Source organism: Thalassophryne amazonica, chromosome 14, assembly GCF_902500255.1.
Source record: "Thalassophryne amazonica chromosome 14, fThaAma1.1, whole genome shotgun sequence".
Lineage (NCBI taxonomy): Eukaryota > Metazoa > Chordata > Actinopteri > Batrachoidiformes > Batrachoididae > Thalassophryne > Thalassophryne amazonica.
Window position 1 is genome coordinate 24,129,845 of NC_047116.1, and position 25,942 is coordinate 24,155,786.

Genomic DNA, 25,942 nt, shown 5'->3' on the forward strand with positions numbered 1-25,942 from the left:
CCTTGTCAGATTTTCATTGCCAGGAAATGGCGGAATGATTTGGGCTTTTTTTTTCTATCAGAATTTTTTTAGAAACTGTTAGAGACTGGCAGCTGGAAACCATTAGAAAAATTTATCTGGCTTTCGGTGAAAATGTTACGGGCTTGGTAGAGAATAAGGAGTGTTACTGTCGCTTTAAGGACGGCCCCCAACGGCTGTGGGGCGCGCCGCGTTCCGAAGCCGCCATTGACAGGCTGAACGACCATTTCATTTCTAAACGGATGGCTGTCTGGATCCGTGACCATCGTGTGCCATTTCTCTGGTTATCACAAGAGCTGGACATGAACCATTTTCCGGCAGATTTCACTTTTAACAAGAGATTTTGTCATGGAAAGCCGAGCGGAGGCTTTGCGCGTCACGATCCGGTGGCTTGTGGCTCTCGATGGCGGCATGGAGCGCGGCGCGCCGAGCATCCTTAAACCCGTCCTTAAAGCTGTAGTAACAGTCCTTATTCTCTGTGAAGCCCGTAAAATTTTCACCAAAAGCCAGATAAATTTTTTGAATGGTTTCCAGCTGCCAGTCTCTAACAGTTTCTGAAAAAATTCTGATGGAAAAAAAAAGCCCAAATCATTCCGCCATTTCCTGACAATGAAAATCCGCCAAGGGGGTGGACCACTCACGCATGCGCACGAGGGTTCAAGCTTGTCTGACGCAATCACACGTGATTCAAATCCATATTGTTTTTGAAAAAAATAATAAGGTCGGATACTTTTCTAATAGACCTCGTATATGGAGTTATGGAGATATTTGTGATATTTTCTCTTTGTGAACCGTTGCATTAGTCTTAATTTGTGACAGTGTTGTTTGAGTCAGCAGAACAGAATTATACTAACTGGCCAACAAATTACTTGTAGAAAATGACATCTTAGATTTATTGGATTATGAAATACAACATCCAGTATATGGTGTGCAAAAAAAAAATACCCTTGTTCATAACTGCAATAATATTTGAGTTATTGTTTGCAACGTATTGTTGCTGTGGACACAATCATACTCCACTTAAAAACACAATATATGTATGACAGTTTGAAATGAGAGACATTCATTAGAGTGTGTAACTTTTACCAAAGGTCCAAAACACACACACGCAATATTTCAGGTTCAGGATTTGGATAATTCTCAAAATATAATCAAATCCTGAATGGGGGATCATTGATATGGTCATAAATTTCTAAAATCTTGTTTAAAAAACGCTCAATCTTGGCACACGTAAAGATATCAAATTACTACATTACTGGAATAGTTGTGGTATTCCTGAGGACAGTCAGTCAGTACCACAGCTTTCTGAATAACTGCATCGTGGTTGAATATGGGATTGGAGCTCGAAACACAAAGTCTGTTGTAGCAGTTGATGATATCATTTTCTAGTCATTTCTATGTCCACCAATAAATCAAATTAGCATTATATTGGAGTAGAAAGTTGTACACTGCACTGTCAAATTGTTTTCTAATTATTGTTATTAATTAATTTATTTTTTAACAAGTTGAGGCTGCGGTTTTCCCAATTCTGGCGGAGGGCCGTCATGTTTTGTGTCACACCAGTGACTGCACACTGTTGAAACTAGCTGTTGGGAAAAATACAATATATTCTGGAATATATAGTAATTGTTTTATTTAAGTTGGGACGCAAATAGTCAGTAAGCAGTTTGTCAGTACATTCTAGTTTGTTTACATATCGTGGCAACATCAGTCCCAGTCACGTATTACTGTGAACCAACAGTAGCACTCAGACTGGATGACCGGCTGCCAAGCAAATTGTTTGGACGGGTCCCTAACCAAAAGGACAGCTGATTGATTTGATTACTTTAGCAGGGGTGGTGGCCAAGCGGTTAAGTTTGCTTGTTTCCAGTGTGGAAGTTTCCATGTAATGTGGACTCATGTCAGGAAGGGCATCCAGCGTAAAACCTTTGCCAAATCAACATGTATGACAACCAAAACAAGGGAGCAGCTGAAGGAACTCTACTGTTGGTTCCCCTCAAACCTAATGTATATTTTCTGTCTCCAAGTTGGACCAACAGACATGCCATGAAGACACACTTAAGCATAATGTTGTCAATTTAATGTCTCACAGACTGCCACCGTAATATAACAACATCCAGGACAGTGCTGTCTCCATTTGATTGAACAAGAATAGTTACATATTTCAAACTAGATACGAGTTGAGGTGCCGTGCCACAATTCATCCATGAAATGTGGCAACGCAATAAATTGGTGTGATTGCTGTTAGTGCCTCTGTCACTCCTATTCCATGTTTATACATGAGGCTAGTGCATTGCCTGTGGGGATCCATGGGCTCTAGATTGGGTTGTGTTTATAAAATAGGTAGCTGACGTTTTTTTCAAGGGTTGTAATAAATTATGCAAAGTTTCAATAATGATTTGGAATGGAGCGTGAGTCAAGAATGTAATTATCAATGTCCATTGTTTGTTCTTGTTAGCTATTATCTGTAGTTAAATATTAGTCCCATCAAGGTTCCGTTTTGGCGGCGTTCATCCTTGACCCAAAATACATAAGCATACCAAACGGCAAATGTCAGATCTCCCCAGTTTCTTTGTATTCAAATGTACACACACACACACACATACACGTGCACAGAGGCCACTTTGCTTTTAATATATAAATGATTTGCTGCCCCCTGCTGGAATGGAGTGTGAGTCAAGAATGTAATTATCAACGTCCATTGTCACGCTTGTTAGCTAATATCCGTAGTTTCTTCAAAAATATTAGTCCCATCAAGGTTTCGGTTTGGCGGCGTTCATCCTTGACCCAAAATACATAAATATACCAAGCAGCAAATGTCAGCTCTCCCCAGTTTGTCCGTGATCGAAGTTATACGCACACACGCATGCACGTACACAGAGGCCAATTGGCTTTTAATATATAGATTTGGTTCCAGAGATGAATCCTAACCACAGTTTCCATATGGAAGGAAAAACAGTATGGCTGTCCTCTTTGGAACGGTGAATTTCTTTTGCCAGCTATACTGTGCTTAAGTCAAAATCCTGTTCTTCTACCTGACAGTAAAGTGCATCACAAGTGCATGACATCCTTGAGATGGACTGTACTTACTTTGCATTATCTGTGGTGCTGCACGCTCTGGGTCCCAGCACTCACCCTCCCAGACGTGCTCTTCGAGAGAAGCAGCTGTGGTGAGATGTTAGACACTCTGCTGCCGGCACACTGACTTGTGGTTAACATGCTGCTATGGAAACTCCTGTTCACTCGCTCCAAGACAAAAAATGTTTTTATTACCCCAGTACTGAACAAATAGTCAGAATGAACCGTCTGACTCCAGGAGCACTGTCCCAACAGCAGTATATTTCTTAATTTTGTCAAAGGAAAGAGTGTAAACTGAAATGAACTTTGGGGGATTTGTGCTTCACAAGAGACCCAAAGTATTTTTGTGTGTTTTACCCAGCACACATTTACATGGAAGTAGGATATTAAACAGAAGTAGATATTAAAACTGTCTTGGTGGCCCGACAGGCTTTTTTTGAGGTGAGGAGGCTTTGAGTCAGCACAGGTAACCAAAATTCAGATTGCACTTGGCAAGTGGGCCAGCAGAGAAATTTAGTGCTTAAGTTTGAACAGTGAGAACTTATTTTCCTATAAATTTTACACTTTTAAGGCCACACACGTATGTTTAAATCCAAGTAGCTGTGACTTGACGTAGTTACTCGTGAGTGATTGACAGAGGTGTCAAGTACTGTACTTAAGTACACTTTTTAGGTATCTATATTTTACTCCATTACTTATTTTTCTGCCTACTTCTGACTTCTACTCATTACATTTTCACACAAGTATCTGTACTTTCTATTCCTTACATTTTTAAAACAAACAGCCTTGTTACTCTTGGCTTCAGTTTAATGTTTATATATATATATTTCACGTCATGTGCGCCTGTAATCAACTTTTCTGCAGCACGGCTTTGCTTTGAACCGTGAACCAATCGAAGCAGTGGTTCGCAGATTGAAGCAATGCTTCGACCTATTGCTTCGTTTATTCTTTCTTTCTTTCGCTTAATTTTCCCCCGCTAGAACCCTAAAGAGCATACTTCTGTGAGTATTATTTACCTTTTCTATGTTAAACCGACCTGTTATGGTCTTCTGAAACAGTTGATAGATGTATTTTATAACTTAAAAATGGGAGCGACGCTAACGCGTTAGCATGTCTATGTCATTTTCAATGTTAAAAGTTAGCATTAAGCAATTGCAGCCGTCATCACGTTCAGGTGCATTTGTTTTCAAATTGTAATATTTCTTAAATTTATTTTTGTTTATATATTAATAATCTAATGATTATTATATACAATTTTAGAGAAAGAGGCAAAAAGAACCTGAATAGAAACACAACAGAAAATATAAAAGCAACTAACAATGAACATATGTAAATAAATACATACATAAATAAATGAGTGTTTCCTGTGAACACCTAGTGACTCTTACACCTCCACTTCATCCCTGTCTTATTTAATGACAGTTTGTTTCGGTCAGACCATATTTTCAATGTGTTGTGATTTCCTCCAGAACTATCTGCCAAACTAGAAAACTGCTGCATCCTAGTAAGAGCAGAATACTACTGGAATGAATTTGAATAAGGAAAGTTGTGGGGGTTTTTTTCTTCACTAAATGGATGCTGCACTCACTGCAATTTATTGTCTGGAATAGTCCCAGATTGCATTTCAGAGCTTCTAGAATTGAAACATTTTCGTGCAGGTGGTGTTGGGGGGTAATTTTGGGTTTTGGGTCTTGGGCCACATGTAGAATGAATCAGTTTTTAAATTAAGCTTTCAATTCATATAGTGGCATCTACCTTTTTTTTTTTTAAAGGTTACTTTATACTTTTATACTTTAAGTAGGTTTTGGAGCACATACTTTTTCACTTTTACTTGAGTAAAGAGGTCAAGTTGATACTTCAACTTTTACCAGAGTGTTTTTAAACTGCAGTATCTATACTTCTACTTAAGTAACAAATGTGTATACTTTTGACACCACTGGTGATTGACCTTTTCGTTGGTGTTTGCATGGAGCGATTCATTTTAATAAATTACATGCGTTTTTTTTTTTTCAAGCACTTTAATCATGTTTTGATGGGTTTGTTAGCTCTGCAGTCTGGAAACGTGTCATGGAAATTGTGTATTGTTCAGTGATTGGTAAAATATGCTCCTCCGTTTTACAGGTTGTAAACTTTCTTAGTCTTTATCAATTTCTCCTTTGACGTTTTGCTTTTTGCAAACGAAGCAGATAAAAAAAAATCTAATATTTATTTATTTTCTAACCATAAATTTGCAGTCTTCCCTGTGCCCAGATGTAGATGGACTCACTGCATAACGAGCAAGAGCCATCTGCTGGCTGGTGGAGGTACTACATAGATTGTTAACTAAGAGAAAAACCTGGATTAATGGAGCTTTTATAGGATTTTATTTTCAACTGTCCAAGTGGGGACTGCAATTTATTTATGCATTAATCCATCCATAGTTGAATATCTTATTGTAAAACATATAAAATGTAAATACTGGCTGTTTTCTCTGAATGTCAGGACAGTTCCTTCAAGGCCAAATAACGCAAATAACCAGCTGATTTTGCGCAAAGGCTTGTTTCAGTCTGAATGTCCTACCAAAGCACAGCATGTATGAGGGTCTAATGGGAACCACATCGCAGTTTTTTTAATCATATAGAGCTGGAGAGCTGGCTCTGTCCTGGGGGTTGAGCTAGAGTCTGGTGGAGGTGTCAGAGAGGAGGATGTTGAGGAAACTGCTCAGCATCCGGGACGGCACCTCCCATCCCTGCATGCCACACGGACGTCCTATCAGAGCACTTTCAGCCACAGGATGAATACATAATGACCAGAGTTATTCAGTTACTCAGTCATGTGCAATATTGTCGAACATTTTGTGCAAATGTCTTAAAAAAAACAAACAAAAAAACCATGTTCACTGTTTACTGTCACTGTTTCGGTACTCTGGCAAAATAATTTCTTTCAGGATAAATAAAGTTGATCTTATTTATGTTGCGTTGCGTTCCATCAGTACGAGTTGTTATTGATTTCCCATACACTGCTTGGACTGTTGTATCATCATGAGTGAGCTTTTAAACACAGTGATGATTTCAGTGGTTAAACTGAACAAACTCAACCACACACAGTATATTATACTTTCTGACCGGGCTTTATTTTGCACAAATGTTTTTATGAATCTTGCTTTGAAGTGCCTTATATGCTTAATTTGCACATTGTTACCCCCTTTGTTGTTGTTGTTTTTTACAGAAGGCAGGGGGCTTCTTCCTTTAAGATTATAGGCCTTCTGAAAAGGGAATGTTACCCATCAGAGTTATTTTGAAATCAGTATGATTTACTTGTGAGGGTCCTGGTTTGTAGTCTTAGATTTGATTTATTTTTTCATATTTTGTAGATTATGGTTCCAATATGGAAACCCCAAAATATTAGGTTCATAGTCAAACTAGCTTTTCCATCCAGAAGACTCAGAAGAAGGGGGTGTGACACTTATTTGGCGTGAATGCCTATTTGAAGGGCCATAGCTCTAAAAGAATAACAGATAACACCCTGAATTTTTAAAGGGGTTTTTCACTTGTACCTAGTGTCCATTTTAAAACCTACAAGTTTCCTTGGCTATGTAGTTTTCAGTTGATGGCTTTTCAAAGACAGTCCTCCCCCACTTTTTTTTGACCCCCCCCCCCCCAAAAAAAAAAAATCCATGTCCAGCGTCTCCTGCCAATCATAACTAGCTTCTGTTGAAACAAAATGAAAATGGCTTGGAAAGTATCCTGTGATGACATCATTTTAATGTAGAAATAAGTCTCTTGGGCCAAAAATAATTTTCAAACCAACATTCCTTTCTATTGAAATGTACTATTTATTGTGCCAGAGAAAAAAGTAATCAAGGCCTTATCTGTGCTTTTCCAGATACTGTACGTATGACCCTTCAAAGTTGGCAAGATAACAGGCGTCCATGTCAGAAAATAAGTAAAAGTGCTACGCCCCTTTTTGGACCCTTTTGGAAGGAAAACTACTTGGAGTATGAAGCTAATATTTTGGATTTTTTTTTCATAATCTACAAATTTGTGAAAATGAAATAAATCGAAGACCATGAATGAGGGAGATATTTTGAAATAGGTTGATTTCTTATGGAATGACCTGTAAAGTTAAATAAAAAGGATTACATGTGGAATGTCTAAGAAATCTCTGTAGAGATCTTCATAAATTGTTCTACTTTTAAACACAATAATTAAACATACTCAAAATTTTATTTTATCTTTGATAAGCAACCCTAATTTTTGAGCATGTGTAGTGTCTTACTGGTGTCTTTCTGTATTTTATATTTCATAAAGACGATGTAATAGTGAGGACAGTAAGGGACTATGGGCATGAGGACAGTAAGGGCTACGGCAGTCTGACATTTGACCCCAGTGATCTGGGCCTTCGCTCAAATGATTGACCTCTGGCTGACCATGGCAGGGCAATTCTGGAATCCACCTAAGTGTGTCCAAATCAAGTCGAAAATCAAATTGCATGACCTTCAACTTTGGCATAAATTCTTTTTTAAAGGCAATTTCAGGGTCAGCCTTCACGGACATACCAAGATTGGTAGAAATCATCAAAATGACCAACAAACAGGCAGACATGGCCTTGGTCTCAGTGACTGACCTTCAGCAAATTTGAGCTTGTTGGGCTATTCTGGGACCTACCTCCACATCTGCACCAAATTTGGTGGAATTTGGAATGAAAAAAAAAAAAACTACATTTTGACCTCTACCCCAAATATTGGTCTTTATTAAATTTGATATCGCTTGCACAATTCCAGAAAACTCCTACTCGTATGTGTGGCAAGTTTGATCAACACTGGAGTGTTAAAAAAAAAAGACCTTTGACCTCAATAACCATGATATTAGCCAAAACCAGCCATTTAAGGGTAACTCTGGGGTTGACGGTCATGCACATGTCAAGGTTGGTGGAACCTGGCCAGTGGACCTATGAGAAAGTAGGGAACCAAACAGAGATAAACGTTGCTTAAATCAGTAATGATTTAGTCGTTAAAAGGCAACCTGGATGCAGGTTTGTAATCAGTCATATTCTCAATGGGTTCAACTTTGGATTCCAGAATTTTGAATGAGTCTTTGCCATTGAGAAATTGGAGACTTTTCAACATATTGGCCTTTGTCTTTGTTGATGCCCTGAAAACTAAAATAAAACAACATATTTTGACCCTCAACTCTTCATCTTCAGAGAAATTGTTGATTGTATCCTTATTGGAAAATAGCTCCATTTTTTTATAACACAACCGGATTTAATGGCTGTCAAAAATCTGTAAATGCTGCCAGTAAATGTTTTGGAATACAGCCAACATTTGATCATAAGTCCTTTATTAGTCATAAATGAATGTTTGATGTAAGTCCAGTTCACATTCTAAGAGTTGTGTTCTGTAAGTAGACGATGGGTTATTAATAGGTTTGGTATGTTCACCAAAGCCAGATTTCATGACGTCAGTTGTGAACACTATTTTTTTTTTTTTTTTCTTGTACTTCTTCTGCAGGTTGCTTTGAGTGCTGCATCAAATGTTTAGGCGGGGTGCCGTATGCGTCACTGGTGGCTACGATCCTGTGTTTCTCTGGAGTCGCCTTGTTCTGTGGGTGTGGCCACGTCGCCCTCACTGGCACAGTGTCCATCCTGGAAGCCCACTTTTCCAAAGTCGCCAGTGACCATGCGATGCTGACTGACATGTGAGTGACATAAGACAACTAGGAATGTATTCCTGCTGGCACATGTACTCCAGTCAAACATCATGTGCACTCAAAAATGTGTTCTTACGCAACCGTTGCAGAGAACCCATGACAGGCCTCAACATAAAACAGACAGCACTTTTAATGAGGTTTACTTCATGTGGACTATTTTTAGAGGATAATGTCCACCAAGTTTACCTTATCCCAGAGAACAGGCCTAATATGGGCCTTTTTAGGCTGCAACCATGAGTCCAGTCAATAAGAGCCCAACGATAAGACACAGATGTAGTTTTTGGAGGGTTGCATTTAAGACGTCTGCCTTTAAGCAGATGAGTTCAGCAGACATGCATCACCCGTTCTTTCTTCACTTAAGAGAGCGAGACACTTTTATCTCAGTCACAGTCATCTGTTAGCGGTTAATCCTCCCACCTTGCTCATGTTTATAGGATTTAAAATAAAAAAGGAATAAATAATTACAGACAGCCGTTTTCCACCCCGCTGTCATGCTCTTATTTCACCTGACATTTTTAGTGGCTTTTCCAAAGTGGTATGTTGGACTAAAAACTAAAAACCTGCAAAGGGTTGGCTCATGACTCCAAGCATGGGATTAATGGAATCGGCGAGTGAGTGGGTCCGCAAATTTTCCGAAAAAGTATTACATATGTATTTAGGTCTGAAATATTGAGTTCCTCTCCATTCTTAAAAAAAAAAAAAAAAAAATACACTGCTCAACTTGGAAAAAAAGATAAAAATTTGCATGGCTCTTTTTAAAGAATTTCCAACTCGTCTAAATGCCGGTGTCGCCGACTGAACGGTCCCCTCTAAAAATTGGTGCGCCCTGCCGTCACTGCGCATGCATCATTTCGGGCCACAGCAGCACCTCTGAGACTGACTCTCTACACCCAAAGCAATCAAATGTATTAATGTGATTATTAACCATCAGCTGACAAAGTAAAACCTCTTAAATCATTCTAAAGTCAGTTTTAAGCAGAAACGAGGCTGTGTTAAGCAAACGAGGCGATAGTGAATTGCTACTGATGCTCCGAAATGACATTTTTTAAAGTTGTTTATCCCTTCGGCGATTCAACTTTTAAATGCTCCCTAGGTCTGGCGTGTTTTTAATATATATTTATTCTGGCTACTCATTTTAACTCCTTCTTAAGTCTAATTTTGTTAGTTTTATTCTTATGTTATGTTGTTGTGTTTTTTTTTTTTTGTTTTTTTTTACAGGCTGCTCAAATTTAATTGCCCCTTGTGGGATTAATAAAGTTGTTTGATTGACCGAATTTTAGGGGGGGGGGGCATTCGGTCGGTGACACTGGGACACTTTTATAGTGAGACTAGCTCAAGTTTAGCAAATCTTCTGTGAGTTGAACCAACTTAATTAAAAGGTTTTGATGTTATTAGGTAGCCAACTTATTTAATTTGTTATTCTAATGTCTTTGTCCACTCTAGTCAGAAATTTCCAATGCAAATTGTTACCTTAATTTTTTTTGTGTGTGTGTGTTTTGAACTTATTTAACTTAAGTCACAATAACTTACATGTTGTAGTTCCAGTTTTAGAATAAAAATGTTATTTTAAAACCACTGTCAACCTGTGTTCTGTGTTTTTGTTCTAACTGTGAATAGTTTTGCTCCATTTTCAGTTTACCAAAACATAAAGATGCAAAAAGCTTGTTTTATTGCATGTGAAAATAAATTTTTTAGAGATACAAACAGGCTTACAAAGTTGTTGTCAAGTCTTGTTTAACAAGCAACAGTGGCCTGGAGTGGCTACCAGGGACCTGCACTGCAAAAATGCAAAATATCAGAGTATATTTGCCTAATTTCTAGTTAAAACTAGAGCCCGACCGATATGGATTTTTTGAGGCTGATGCCGATAACGATATTTGGATGAAAAAAAATGCAGATAATCAATACATCGGCTGATTTGCCATAGCCAATAAATCAGCCGATATTATTATTATTTTATTTTTTTTAATGAATAAAATGTTCTTTTTTTGGACCCTTAACAAAAAAGGTATGAGCTAAAAGCTGAAGCTTTGTCCTCATATTGATTAACTTTATAACAGAGAAGAATTTTCAAGTTCAGTTAGGGGGCTATTCAAACGGCCCAACTAGTAAGATATCACTCCTGAAAATGATCTTTGCCATATCACGTGAGGTAAATCTGCTGTACGATTGGATTTTGGAAAACCATATGACGGAGAACCAATTCTGATTGGACACTCACATTGCGCACATCATCACACATCTTCTATGAGGAGTACCAAGATGGCTGATGGTGGATCGAAGGTCTGCGGAGTTAACTTTTCAGCAAAAAAAAGAGTAAGTTTTCTATCTCATATCATTAAAAAGTTATTTACAGTTTAGTAAAGCTTGGTCCCGGCCGTCGTATACGACGGTGTCGGCCCCAGAGGGTTAATGGTGAATGGTAGTAATTCCCAGAACCCTTCCGGACGACCAGTGAATCTGAATGTTTCAACCTCTTAGCAGTAAACAAAGGTTTTTCATGCTAGAAATAAGGTCTACACAACGTGGGCTTAATAAAAAGTGTGACCGACGCAATGAAGCACATTTGACACATTACTACATAAACTGAGTTAAACTGAGTTGAATTGAAACGGGAGAAATGTGGGGTGAATGTAATCGCAAAGTTATTACAAACAACATCCTTATAAACTTACTTGTATGCTTTTGTCAGCCAATCAGTGCAGTGTAATGGTGAACTATGGTTGAATGGAGTCAGAGCTCCATCTACTGGACAAACGGTGCAAGGACATTTTACATTGCCAACACAAACATTATTTCAGTTACTGTTCTGTTTATGAGAAATTATTGGCGTTCTGTCTGCAAAATTTCGGCCAATAGTGAGTACTTTGAAAAGGGCTTATATCGGCCGATAATATCGGCCGGCCGATATATCGGTCGGGCTCTAGTTAAAACATCTAAATCTACTCTTAATGAAATAAGATCTTTCAGGTTCTCCCTTTTTCACTCCTGGTATTGATTGGGCACATTTCACTCTGTGTGCCATGCTGACAAACAACTCGCAGTACATTTATAAAGGGCAGATATGGCCTTGAACCAATAACCTTCTCCTCTGAAATCAAGTGCACTCATTGATTGGCACCACGTGAATATACACTGAATAAAAGCCACAGTTGCTTTTTAGTTTTTCAGTAAGATGCAATGACGTGTTTTTTTTATATATTATATCTAAAAAAAATGTATCTGTATCTGACACAAGCTTTTTTGCCTCGATTTTTAACGTTCTTCTTGTTAAAGATGTAACACTTCTTAATATTAATAAAATTAAGCTTTTCTCAGCTAATTTCAAGACATTATTTTATGGAGTTAAAATTGTCTCATTAATATTTGTAAATGCACACAGGGTGATCTACAAATAATCATTGATTTGCAAATGTGTTCAGATATCCACAAATGCAAATTTCATATTTGTAACTTGTAAATTGGTCTTTGCAAATAATGTATTTGCAAATATAAAAACTTAATTTGTAAAAAAAAAAAAATTACATTTGTAAAACTGGAAATTGTATTTGTGAATTGAGTTTCAGCATTTGTGAATCACCAATTACACGCATTCATCGCTTTCCTCTGCGACGTCATTTTGAGACATTCTTTTCGCGAACGCAGATCCACAAACAAATGCCGACTGATTCACAAATACACACGCACACTGGATATCCACTAGATGGCAGTGTGGTTCCATTCATTGATGTGGCAAGATGAATTATTTTTTAAAATTATGTGTCCGTGGATTTCATCATGGGAAAGGGGGCGGGGTGTTAGTGTTGTACTCTTTAACGCAATGGTTCAAATAAGCGTATTAAACAGCATTGCGCCTGTGCGTGCTCCGTGACACAGACATGCTGCAAAATTCTTCTTTTAAAAACTTGAAAGTTCTAAAAGTTGCTACATTTAGCTAAGCTTCGCACAGGAGCCACACAGCGTCACCGCAGCAACCAACCAGTCCCCGCTTTACGACAACTGTCGCAACAGCCAGGCTCCGCGGATCCGAGGAAACTGATTTGTATCTATAACACACAGATCAGTGTCCGCGGACTTATAAAACTTGCATTATGTCGTAAAAAAAGACGCTTTGCGATAAGCATTTTAATACGCAGTAACGATCACGATTAGAGTCATCCGGGAGCATATAGTTTCAGCTTGCCACATCAATGAATGGAACCACACTGCCATCTAGTGGATATCCAATGTGCGTGTGTATTTGTAAATCAGTCGGCATTTGTTTGTGGATCTGTGTTCGCGAAAAGAATGTCTCAAAATGACGTCGCAGAGGAAAGCGATGAATGCGTGTAATTGGTGATCCACAAATGCTGAAACTCAATTCACAAATACAATTTCCAGTTTTACAAATATAATTTTTTTTTTTTTTTTTTTTACAAATTAAGTTTTATATTTGCAAATACAACATTATTTTCAAAGACCAATTTACAAGTTACAAATATGAAATTTGCATTTGTGGATATCTGAACACATTTGCAAATCAATGATTATTTGTAGATCACCCTGCGTGCATTTACAAATATTAATGAGACAATTTTAACTCCATATTATTTCAACATACATTTGATGAATTTTCACTTGTTCCATTTTTACGTGAAACAATATGCTTTAAATGTGTACCAACTTAAAAAAAAAACACTTCTCAAATTAAGTGTAGAACTGGAATCCAAGATTTCAGCGCTGAAAATGCTGCAGTTTTTAGAGTTTTATTAAATTTTGCAAACCCACTGACTCCATTTATCCCATGCACACTCTGCTGGCGGCAGAGAATAACGATGATGTGCTACATCTGAATCTGTTCTGGCACTCGAGTGTATCAAAGTGAAATATTATGGCACAGAAATGAAATCCTCAGAGCTGAAGTGCTGACGATCGCAAGATGAATTGAGCTGAAGTAAACAAAAGCATGCATTCAATTCAACAGTTAATTTTATATTTATGTACTTACCATCAGTAAAGAAAACTCGCGGTGACCCTGTGTTGGGTTGTGGTTTAGCGGTTGGGATGCATTGTGTTAATTGGTGATTTGTTTTGGATTTTTTTTTAATTTTTTTAACTATCCTATGTGATGTTGCTGTTTAACAGCATACAGCTGATGCAGTACGCCATCTATGGAATCGCTTCGTTTTTTCTTCCTGTACGGGATCATTCTGTTGGCCGAGGGCTTCTACACAACCAGTGCAGTGAAGGAGCTGCACAGTGAGTTCAAGACAACCATCTGTGGACGCTGCATCAGTGGAATGGTATGTTAGCGGCCACCATGTTGTGTTGAGACATACAGACGGGTGACAAATGAATGGAAAATCCAACATTAAAGGGCCAATTTTACACCTGGTGCAAGTGTCGTTGCTATTTTCCAAATGTCCTTTTGATACCATCAATTACATTGTTTAATTAACATTCCCTCATATGTATGCTCGTGGGCATGTTGGTCCCAAAATGAGGTGTGGACAGGCACAGGGTGGCAGATTGCTATCATGAGTCAACAGAAAGGGACTGCATCATAGATGAACACAACCCTGGGCTATGTAAAGTCTAAAGTTAGTTTAGTTTCTGCACTGCAGTATTTAAATACACTTTAAAACTTAAATAATGTAGAATAATTTATGTTAGTTTTCTTGGCAGGGAGCACCAAAATGTACAGTGCATCCAAAAAGTGTTTCACTTTTTCCACATTTTGTTATGTTACACCCTTATTCCAAAATGGAGTAAATTAATTTTCTCCCCCTCAAAATTCTACTCACAACACCCCATAATGACAACATGATTTTTTTTTTTTTTTGGCAAATTTATTAAAAATAAGAAACTAAGAAATCACATGTACGTAAGTATTCACACCCTTTGCTTAATACTTCAGTTTTGCACCTTTTGCAGCAATTACAGCCTTTATCTTTGGGTATCTATCTTTGGGCAGTTTTGCCCATTCCTCTTTGCAGCACCTCTCAAGCTCCATCAGGTTGGATGGGTCACCTCCCTGACTAAGTCCTTTCACCCCCAGTCACTCAGTTTAGGCGGCCAGCTCCAGGAAGAGCCCTAGTGGATCCGGACTTCTTCCATTTATGAATGATGGAGGCCACTGTGTTCATTGAGACCTTCAGAGCAGCACCTTTTTCTGTGTCCTTCCCCAAATTTCTGCCTAGAGACAATCCTGTCTCGGAGGTCTACAGACAATTCCTTTGACTTCATGCTTGGTTTGTGCTCTGACATGTATTGCCAGCTGTGGGACCATATATGTAGACAGATGTGTCTTTCCAAATCATGTCCAATCAACTAAATTTACCCCAGGTGGACTTCAGGTAAGCTTTAAAAACATCTCAAGGATGATCAATGGAAACAGGATGCACCTGAGCTCAATTTTGCGCTTTATGGCAAAGGCTGTCAGTACTGATGTACATGTGATTTCTTAGTTTTTCTGTTTTTAAGAAATTTGCAAAAATCTAAAAAAAAAAAAAATTTCACATTGTCATTATGGGGTATTGTGTGTAGAATTTTGAGGAAACAATGAATTTCATCCATTTTGGAATAAGGCTGTAATGAAAAAAGTGGAAAAGTAAAGCAGTGTGAATACTTTTGGAATGCACTGTAGTAGAATAGTCGATGAGCAACATCGAGTCTATCTGTTCCTGATTGTACATGCAGGAGATTAGGTGGAAGGAGATGCAGGAGGAGGTGTTGCAGAAGCAAAGCACTCAACTGCTTCACCTCAGAGCTGTGATAGGTGCTGCTCGAGGTAATGATCTGCTCATGTACATTGAGGCATGGAGATCTGTTTCCTCACCAGAAAATATCTCACTTCTACAACCCTAATTCCAATGAAGTTGGAACGTTGTGTAAAATGTAAATGAAAACAGAATACAATGATTTGCAAATCCTCTTCAACCTATCTTCAGTTGAATACACCACCAAGACAAGATATGTAATGTTCCTCATTTTGAAATGGATGCCTGCAACATGTTTCAAAAAAAGCTGGGACAGTGGTATGTTTATCACTGTGTTACATCACCTTTCCTTCTAACAACACCCAATAAGCGTTTGGGAACTGATGACACTAATTGCTGAAGCTTTGTAGGTGGAATTCTTTCCCATTCTTGCCTGATGTACAACAGTCCAGGGTCTCCGTTGTCATATTTTGCGCTTCATAATGCACCACACACGACGTCCATGATTTCCAAAAACAATTTGAAATGTGGACTCATCAGACCACAGCACACTTTTCTACTTTGCATCTGTCCATTTCAAATGAGCTTTGGCCCAGAGAAGGCGGCAGCGTTTCTGGATGTTGTTGATGTATGGCTTTTGCTTTGCATGGTAGAGTTTTAACTTGCACTTGTTGATGTAGCGATGAACGGTGTTAACTGATAGTGGTTTCTGAAGTGTTCCTGAGGCCACGCTGTAAGATCCTTTACGCAATGATGTCGCTTTTTAATGCAGTGCCACCTGAGGGATCAAAGGTCACGGGCATTCAGTGTTGGTTTGCGGCCTTGCTGCTGTAGAACGTTCTCCAGGTTCTCTGAATTTTCTGATTATATTATGGACTGTAGATGATGGAATCCCTAAATTCCTTGCAATTGAAATTGAGAAACATTGTTCTTAAACTGTTTGGACTATTTTTTCATGCATTGTTCACAAAGTGGTGATCCTCGCCCCATCTTTGCTTGTGAATGGCTGAGACTCTTGGGGATGCTTCTTTTATACCCAATCACGACACTCACAATTAGTGTCCTCAGTTCCCAAACGCTTATTGAGTGTTGTTAGAAGGAAAGGTGATGTAACACAGTGGGAAACACACCACTGTCCCAACTTTTTTGAAACGTGTTGCAGGCATACATTTCAAAATGAGCAAATATTTGCACAAAAACAATCAAGTTTATCAGTTTGAACATTAAATATCTTGTCTTTGTGGCGTATTCAATTGAATATAGGTTGAAGGGGATTTGCAAATCATTGTATTCTGTTTTTATTTACATTTTACACAACGTCCCGACTTCATTGGAATTGGGGTCGTATCTCCACCATCTAAAGCATTTAATTTGGAACACAAGGTCAAAAACAAAAACAGTTATAATGCTGGTACAATTTGTAAACTGATTTTGTCTTAAATTTGAGGCGGTCACATTCACCAAGGGGAGCCATTCTCTCAAAACTGACTTGGATTCTTCACAGAGATAAGCTTTGCCAATTTCCCATCCCTCTGTAAGTTGTTCCAGGATGAAGGAGCAGCATATTTAAAGCTTTTTTTTTGCGGAGTTCTGTTCTCACTGTTGGGACTAGTGTTTGTAGAATTTTATGAGAGCGAAGGCCATATTGATTTTGGTTTCTACACATGTATGTAGACAGATAAAAAATGAACTAGGCCAAGAATAATTTTATGTTTCCAAACTAACCAATGTGAGAGCCTGTGAAAATATAGAGATGGCCATTTAGCAGTGGCATACAGAGTAGAGTGATGTATGCTGCTTCCACAGCCAGGAATTAAATGCAAAGCACAATGGTACACAGTGTCTGACTTGTTTGGACACTGGTCTGAGGCATTCATAAAGAGCAAATCACCATAATCCAGCAGAGATTTTTAAAAAATTGCTGATTTCCAGTTTCCTTGCCTGAATAGAAAAAATGGATTTGTTCCTCAAAAAGAAACACAAGTTAACCTTCAGCTTGGAGACATGGTTTTTCAATCTCTGGACCTGACTGACAGGTTCTGATCAGTGATGATGCCTCAATAGCAGTAAGTTGTGGCTATTTCAGTTTCATTCCCTTGAACAGTTGAGATCTTGGGAAGATTAGATGCTCATTCTCTGCCATTTAAAAGTAGCAGAAATTTGGACTTTTTTCATTTAACACCATCTTAAGTTGAATTAGAGAGTCTGAACAACATCAATGTTAGAATACAGATATTTTAAAGTTTTTACTGCTGAAGGGGATGAACAATAGATGGCTATCTTCTGTGTATAAATAGTAGGCAGCAATTTATCTGATTGTCACAGAGATTGTTTACACATATATCAAACATCTATGGTCCCAGTATGGAACCCTGGGGCATTCCCTCTGACAGATGTGCATTATGTGCTCAAAGTGTCTTATGAGTTGTTTTCCAATAGAACAGCTTCATTGAGCCTTGGCATTGATGAGGGACAGTGTTGTCGAATACATTGGTCCAAAACCTCCCATAGTTATTCAGTTGGGTGGACAATGGCTTGTAGAGTAGAGCCACATCATTTTGATACTCATCAAACAATTTGGTGACCCCTCTTGCTAGGAAGCACCCACTCCATAGACACATTTCAGGTTGTGTTGTTTTACAGTGACACATTCTCTGAGAGAACAAGTGGACCCCAAATGATGGCAGCAAAGTACCTCCACATCATAATGTCCCGTCACTGTGTGGGCTAAGACATTGATGTTTTTCCTTTAATTTATCACCTATCTGTACATATTTCAAATGCTGATTTTTTTTTCTTTTGGTTGTAACGTTTGACTGTCTCTCTGTGGATGTTCAGTTCGTGTTTCTCACATACATTCTGGGTATTGCCTGGCTTGCGTGTTTGGCCTTCTCTGCTGTGCCGGTCTTCCTGTTCTACAACATGTGGTCCACTTGTGACGCCATGAGATTTCCCACAGTCAACCTCACCACATCGACTCCATTGTGTAGATGTTCGTCAGTACGGTAAGAAAGAGGCACTCTGTCCATTAATGCTCCTCTAGGTGGCAATATTGCTGGGGTGGCAGTAGCTCAGTTGGGTGAGCTAGCCATCTTGTGGCTGAAGGGTTGACGGTTCAAATCCGGCTCCCAACCAGACAAAAATCTGTATATTGCCGTTGTGTCCTTGGGCAAGACCTTAACCCACCTTGTATATAACCCACCTGTGTATGAATGAGGTGGTGTTTGGAGGGGCCGTAGGCATAGAATTACAGCCAAGCTTCTGTTTACCATCACCAATGTGAGAGAATGAATAATGCAACTTGTAAAGCGCTTTGGGTGTCTTGAAAAGCGCTCTAGAAATCTAAGTCATTATTTTTAGTAGGCCTTGAGCCATACCCCCTGAGAAGTGGGCATGTCACTACCACCTTGGGTAGCAAAATCTACCTGATGGGACCATGGAGGAGATGTATGCCCATAATTTACTGGGTATATAGCATAGTTAATATGGATGATGGCTATTCCAGGGTGATAGATTTTACTAATTTGGGTACAAAAAAAAAAAAAAAAAGTGATGCCAAATTATTGGTTGACTTCTAAAAAGGTATATGTTCTAAAAAGGGAGCCGTTTGCACCATCCGTTATCACTTCACGGAGTAGCGTATGACACTGACCTTGTTTGACTATTACTTGGAGACCAAATATTCAAAACAGTTCATTTATTAATCTGATTAGCTCAACTTGCGTCACTTTTAACCGAAATAGGATCAAGTTTAACTGTTTAAAGCCTGTACAAACTGAAATGGACCTTTTCAACAATGTTTGCTGTTTTTACCCCCATAACTCCGTAACAGGTCAGTCATGGATAGCCCAAACTATACCTTTATGGAATCCATATGATCAGACAAATAATATGGTATAATTCTCTATGATTGGAGCATTTTTAAAATTTTAAGGCCTGTGTAATCCTTTATTGACTCTACTACTTGGCTGGGATGGCTGCCTGTTTTTTTTTGTCAAGTCCCTGTTGATAGGTTACACTACATTACACTAGAAGTCTTTCAGAAAGCACTGTAACTAGTTTTAAGGATATGATTCCTTCTTTATGTTCTCTAATGCCATATACCAACACAGTGCAGAGTAGCTACCTAAACTCTGTAAGTGAGATAGAGTATCTCGTCAATAGTTTTACATCCTCATTGAAGACAACTTTGGATGCTGTAGCTCCTCTGAAAAAGAGAGCTTTAAATCAGAAGTGCCTGACTCCGTGGTATAACTCACAAACTCGCAGCTTTAAAGCAGATAAACCGTAAGTTGGAGAGGAAAATGGCGTCTCACTAATTTAGAAGATCTTCACTAGCCTGGAAAAAGATGCTGTTGCTCTATAAAAAAGCCCTCTGTAAGCTAGGACATCTACTACTCATCACTAATTGAAGAAAATAAGAAGTTTCTTTTCAGCACTGTAGCCAGGCTGACAAAGAGTCAGAGCTCTATTGAGCCGAGTATTCCTTTAACTTTAACTAGTAATGACTTCATGACTTTCTTTGCTAATAAAAATTTTAACTATTAGAGAAAAAATACTCATAACCATCCCAAAGAACGTATCGTTATCTTTGGCTGCTTTCAGTGATGCCGGTATTGGTTAGACTCTTTCTCTCAGATGTTCTGAGTTATTTTCATTAGTTACTTCATCCAAAACCATCAACATGTCTATTAGACCCCATTCCTACCAGGCTGCTCAGGAAGCCTACCATTATTTAATGCATCGATCTTAAATATGATCAATCTATCTTATTAGTTGGCTATGTACCACAGGCTTTTAAGGTGGCAGTAATTAAACCATTACTTAAAAAGCCATCACTTGACCCAGCTATCTTAGCTAATTATAGGCCAATCTCCAGCCTCCTTTTCTCTCAAATTCTTGAAAGGGTAGTTGTAAAACAGCTAACTGATCATCTGCAGAGGAATGGTCTATTTGAAGAGTTTCAGTCAGGTTTTAGAATCATCATAGTACAGAAACAGCATTAGTGACGGTTACAAATGATCTTCTTATGGCTTCAGACAGTGGACTCATCTCTGTGCTTGTTCTGTTAGACCTCAGTGCTGCTTTTTGATACTTTTTTAATTTTATTACAGAGATTAGAGCATGCCATAGGTATTAAAGGCACTGCGCTGTGGTGGTTTGAATCATATTTATCTAATAGATTACAATTTGTTCATGTAAATGGGGAATCTTCTTCACAGACTAAGGTTAATTATGGAGTTCCACAAGGTTCTGTGCTAGGACCAATTTTATTCACTTTATACATGCTTTCCCTTAGGCAGTATTATTAGACAGCATTGCTTAAATTTTCATTGTTACGCAGATGATACCCAGCTTTATCTATCCATGAAGCCAGAGGACACACACCAATTAGCTAAACTGCAGGATTGTCCTACAGACATAAAGACATGGATGACCTCTAATTTCCGCTTTTAACTCAGATAAAACTGAAGTTATTGTACTTGGCCCCACAAATCTTAGAAACATGGTGTCTAACCAGATCCTTACTCTGGATGGCCATTACCCTGACCTCTAGTAATACTGTGAGAAATCTTGGAGTCATTTGTGATCAGGATATGTCATTCAATGCGCATATTAAACAAATATGTAGGACTGCTTTTTTTGCATTTACGCAATATCTCTAAATTAGAAAGGTCTTGTCTCAGAGTGATGCTGAAAAACTAATTCATGCATTTATTCCTCTATGCTGGACTATTGTAAATTCATTATTATCAGGTTTGTCCTAAAAGTTCCCTGAAAAGCCTTCAGTTAATTCAAAATGCTGCAGCTAGAGTACTAACGGGGACTAGAAGGAGAGAGCATATCTCACCCATATTGGCCTCTCTTCATTGGCTTCCTGTTAATTCTAGAATAGAATTTAAAATTCTTCTTCTTACTTATAAGGTTTTGAATAATCAGGTCCCATCTTATCTTAGGGACCTCATAGTACCATATCACCCCAATAGAGCGCTTCGCTCTCAGACTGCAGGCTTACTTGTAGTTCCTAGGGTTTGTAAGAGTAGAATGGGAGGCAGAGCCTTCAGCTTTCAGGCTCCTCTCCTGTGGAACCAGCTCCCAATTCGGATCAGGGAGACAGACACCCTTTAAGATTAGGCTTAAAACTTTCCTTTTTGCTAAAGCTTATAGTTAGAGCTGGATCAGGTGACCCTGAACCATTCCTTAGTTATGCTGCTATAGACTTAGACTGCTGGGGGGTTCCCATGATGCACTGAGTGTTTCTTTCTCTTTTTGCTTCTGTATGCACCACTCTGCAATTTAATCATTAGTGATTGATCTCTGGCTCCCCTCCACAGCATGTCTTTTTCCTGGTTCTCTCCCTCAGCCCCAACCAGTCCCAGCAGAAGACTGCCCCTCCCTGAGCCTGGTTCTGCTGGTGGTTTCTTCCTGTTAAAAGAGAGTTTTTCCTTCCCACTGTCGCCAAGTGCTTGCTCACAGGGGGTCGTTTTGACCGTTGGGGTTTTTACGTAATTATTGTATGGCCTTGCCTTACAATATAAAGGCGCCTTGGGGGCAACTGTTTGTTGTGATTTGGCGCTATATAAAATAAAATTGATTGATTGATTGATAGGTGACCAAAATGCCATATTAAACATTTTTCCCCCTGGATGGTAGGGACCAACCCAAGGACCATCTGTTTTATTGATTTGTCTATCTGTTTTTTTAAGATCAGGTTCAGGTTATGTTTGCATAAATTAAAAGTTCTCACCACTGCATCAACCATCTAAAAGCTGCAGCATTAGAAACAAATGTGAAGTTGAAATTGTTGCAGTGATGTTTGGACTAATTCTTTCATTTTCAGGAACATGCATTACTTTCCCTACTCTATTCTGCCAAATGGTTGTAATTACCGACAAATTAGAGCTGACAGTTTATGAGTTTGCATTGGATATTTCCTTTGATACACAGCTGTAATAACAAAGGGTTTGTTGGTGTCCTGATATTTAGGGACCCAGCTGTATTTCTGACGCTACAGAGATTCTCTCTGCTGTCCTCACTGTGTGTTGTATTCTAGTTGCTTAGCAGAGTTAGACATGGTTTCTAGTAAACATGAAATTGTCTTCCAGTCATTCATAATGCAATGAATTTCTTTCATTCTAAATTTAAATTTTACGGCTGCAGGAATTATCCCATGGAACGCTGTACCCGGAAAGGCCTGTGGGTCCACATTAAGTGACATTTGCAAGACCAGTGAGGTAAGACACATCCTGTTATCCCTCAGCAGCATCACACAGACCAGGGACAGAACATCCAGCAACACACTGATCAGGAATATTTACTGTGATTTATTGCCTTCCAGTTCTACCTGTCTTATCATCTGTACATCGTAGCGTGTGCTGGCGCAGGAGCCACCGTGATTGCTCTGGTAAGCTTCCGTCCAGGCTTGTTCCTTTCAGACTATCTTTGCATGGTGTGTATCAGCACATCGTTTGTCAGTTGCTCGTCTTAACTCCAAGGGAGACTATGCACAAGCTTTTCCTCATGTTCAGTTCCATTTGCTGCCATCTGCTGGTCTGCTTTTTTAGGTGATAGCTGTTTAAAAAACAACTAATAGGCTATGAAATTACATTTCTGATCTTTAAGGGGTCAAACAGCTTTGTGGTTTCTCCAGAAATACAGGGAGAGATTTACAATATGTAGGTGAAAATATACCTCCATAGTCACTGTAGTGATACAATCCAAACAAATATATATTTCCCACATGTCTGTATATATCACTGTAGCATGAGTCACACCTGCTCATACCAATATTAATATATATCATTTTTAATATTGCAGCAATTTTTTTTGTTCCTCTTACCCCCATAAATATAACTTAGATCTTTAAGAAATGACCCGTTTACATAGCTGTGGGAAATGGGGGAACTGAGGGTGCTGCAGCACCTCTGCTGGAACAGCAGATGCCACTGCACCCCCTGCCAGATGACAAAAATATAATAAAATAAATTAATAAATGTACTAAAATATTGCAAATTGTTTCCTAGTTGTTATTTATTCAAAAGAAATTAATGCTTGATGATGTTTTTGAGAATAATAAGCAATTCCGAATAAGTATTCTATAATGTTAATGTATAGCTTCTAATGGAATTTGGTAGCGTTAAGTGCAACACCTGCTTGCCCTTTTTCAAGCATGTATTTATTTGTTGATGCTAATAATGTATGTGTGTGTTTCTGCCCTGTCACATTGTAGGGGGTTTAAATGACACATTGTAAATTTTGTTCCATTTAAATATGGTGTGTTGGCTTTAGCAGGACACCCCACTAGAGCCCGTCAACCCCAAATCCTCTTCCCACAGCCATGCCTGTGTCTGTGCCTGTAACTTTAAGTGGGAAAGAGCTGTTGTCTCTATCTCTCACTCTCCCAGAGATGATGTTTTAGAGGTCTACACAGCTCCAACGTTTTGAACGGAGCCAAAACTGGCCTGTACAGCTTCTGTCTGAACCATGACAGCACACATTAAGTTATAAAGATAGAGAATTCTGCCCGAATTGACCCTTTTTGCTGTTTTACCCCATAACTCCAAAACATAGCAATAGATAATCTAAGTTATATCTTTTTGGAATCTTTATGATCAGTGTTTTAAATGTGGGCAGCATGGTGGTTTAGTGGTTAGCGCTGTTGCCTCACAGCAAAAAGGTTATGGGATCGATTCCCACCTGTGTCTTTCTGTATGGACTTTGTGTGTTCTCCCACTGTTTGCGTGGGTTCTCTCCTGACCCTTAATTTAAGTAAGCGGTTGAAGATGAGTGAGTGAGTTTTAAAATGTTAACCCCTATGCAGTCCTCCTTTGACCTGGGTCTAGCTGCCAGTCTCGAATGCCCACCATAAAGCTATACCATAATACCATAAGGCCATGGTATACTGAGGCTAGATTGGAAGTGTTGTTTAGTACCTACCATTATTTAATGCTTCAAAATTGGCCAAGTCTCAGGTCATCACAAATGAGTGGACCTGTGAAGACACCCACTGTGTGGACATGTCACATAAATTGCAGACTGGCTTAGTGAGGTTTGTATTACAGATCTTACAGGAGGCCAGATATAGACTTGAGCCATTTCAGGACAAAATTTGCTTATGGCATGGTGGTCTCCACAAGCATAAGTGTGGGACATTTAGGAACTTGACCATGAACTCCCCAAACATATTTAACTGTAAAAACGACAACACAATGGTCGACTGAAAAGTTCTGCCTCCAATGTAATTATTTCAACAAAAAGCAAAATCTCAAAGTGAAACTGGTACGAGAATAATAGCTTATTTATTGACTATAGCTGTACCAAATGGTTTTTTGCCTGTAATTTCAGGCATGCACAGAATCACCATTGGTGTAACACATGTGCACGGTAGTCGATAAAGAATGATGGCATGGGCATGCATTCCAAACAGTGTGCCGTTATGCACCTGTGGACATTCATCAACAAAAAAGTGTGGTGGGTGGCAACGCCTGCGTAGATGCACTACAGTACAGCCTCAACGAGTCTGCATGACCGTACCCGTAGGGGGCGCCCCGTAACAGCTACAGATGCACCGAATCAAATACGGGCGCGATGACATAATTCTCACAGAATGTTTGGAACATGGCAACACTGTCAACGTTGACCGTTATGTGGATACTTTGCAAAAGCTGTGTGTACGCTTGAGGCAGGTTCAGACAGGAAATGATGCAGTGCTCATCCACACACGAGTTGACAAACACAGGATGTACTGCAGTGGCTGAAATCTTATCATTTATTGCTTTATTATTATTATTATTTTTTATTATTTTGATTCCTTGGAAAGGCCTGTATAAGTAGTCATAATAATTATTATTATTAATAATGGATGTGTAAATTTGTTATTTATTTATGTATACAAGTTGCACTGGAGACTGGAGTATACGTTGTAGGACCTCCAACACTAGTAAAAACAAACAACAAACAAACAAAAAACTAAACTAACAAAAAAATCCCGCAACTTCTACTCAAGGAAATATGGTAATTTTGTAGGAGGCAGAACCTTTAGGCCAACCCTTGTTAAAAAAAAAAGTGTTTCTCAGTAAGATCCCTTTATTATATATATATATATATATATTATATATATATATATATATATATATATATATATATTTCAGTGAGCTGTGAGCTTTTCATCCGCGGTTTTTTGCAGCTGCTCGACTCGTCCTCATATCTTAAAGCGCGGTGATCAGCACACCTGCACTGAGCTTTACAAAGACATTTTATACTTTTTTCCCTCCTTTATTTAGAATTCTGAGCTGAGCCACTCTGTATCTGGTCGTTAAAAACTGATCCTCCGCGACGCGTCAACAACTAACACTATTTTCCACTCAAATGCACCTAAACACTCTTTCTGAGGACCACATGATGTGAAAACGCAATAAAACTTTCTTACCTGTAAATCTGGTCCTGTTTTCTGCATAA

At 38.7% G+C, this 25,942-nt stretch overlaps 1 protein-coding gene across 1 annotated transcript in view; it reads left to right on the forward strand.

Annotated features, from left to right (window-relative positions):
* Positions 1–25,942, forward strand: part of LOC117524892 (neuronal membrane glycoprotein M6-b-like) — a 42,460-nt gene that overhangs the window by 14,337 nt on the left and 2,181 nt on the right. The window contains 7 exon segments of the mRNA XM_034186713.1: positions 8,588–8,774; positions 13,911–13,950; positions 13,952–14,068; positions 18,323–18,465; positions 18,467–18,489; positions 22,646–22,719; positions 22,824–22,889. Coding sequence (XP_034042604.1) covers positions 8,588–8,774; positions 13,911–13,950; positions 13,952–14,068; positions 18,323–18,465; positions 18,467–18,489; positions 22,646–22,719; positions 22,824–22,889 — 650 coding nt within the window.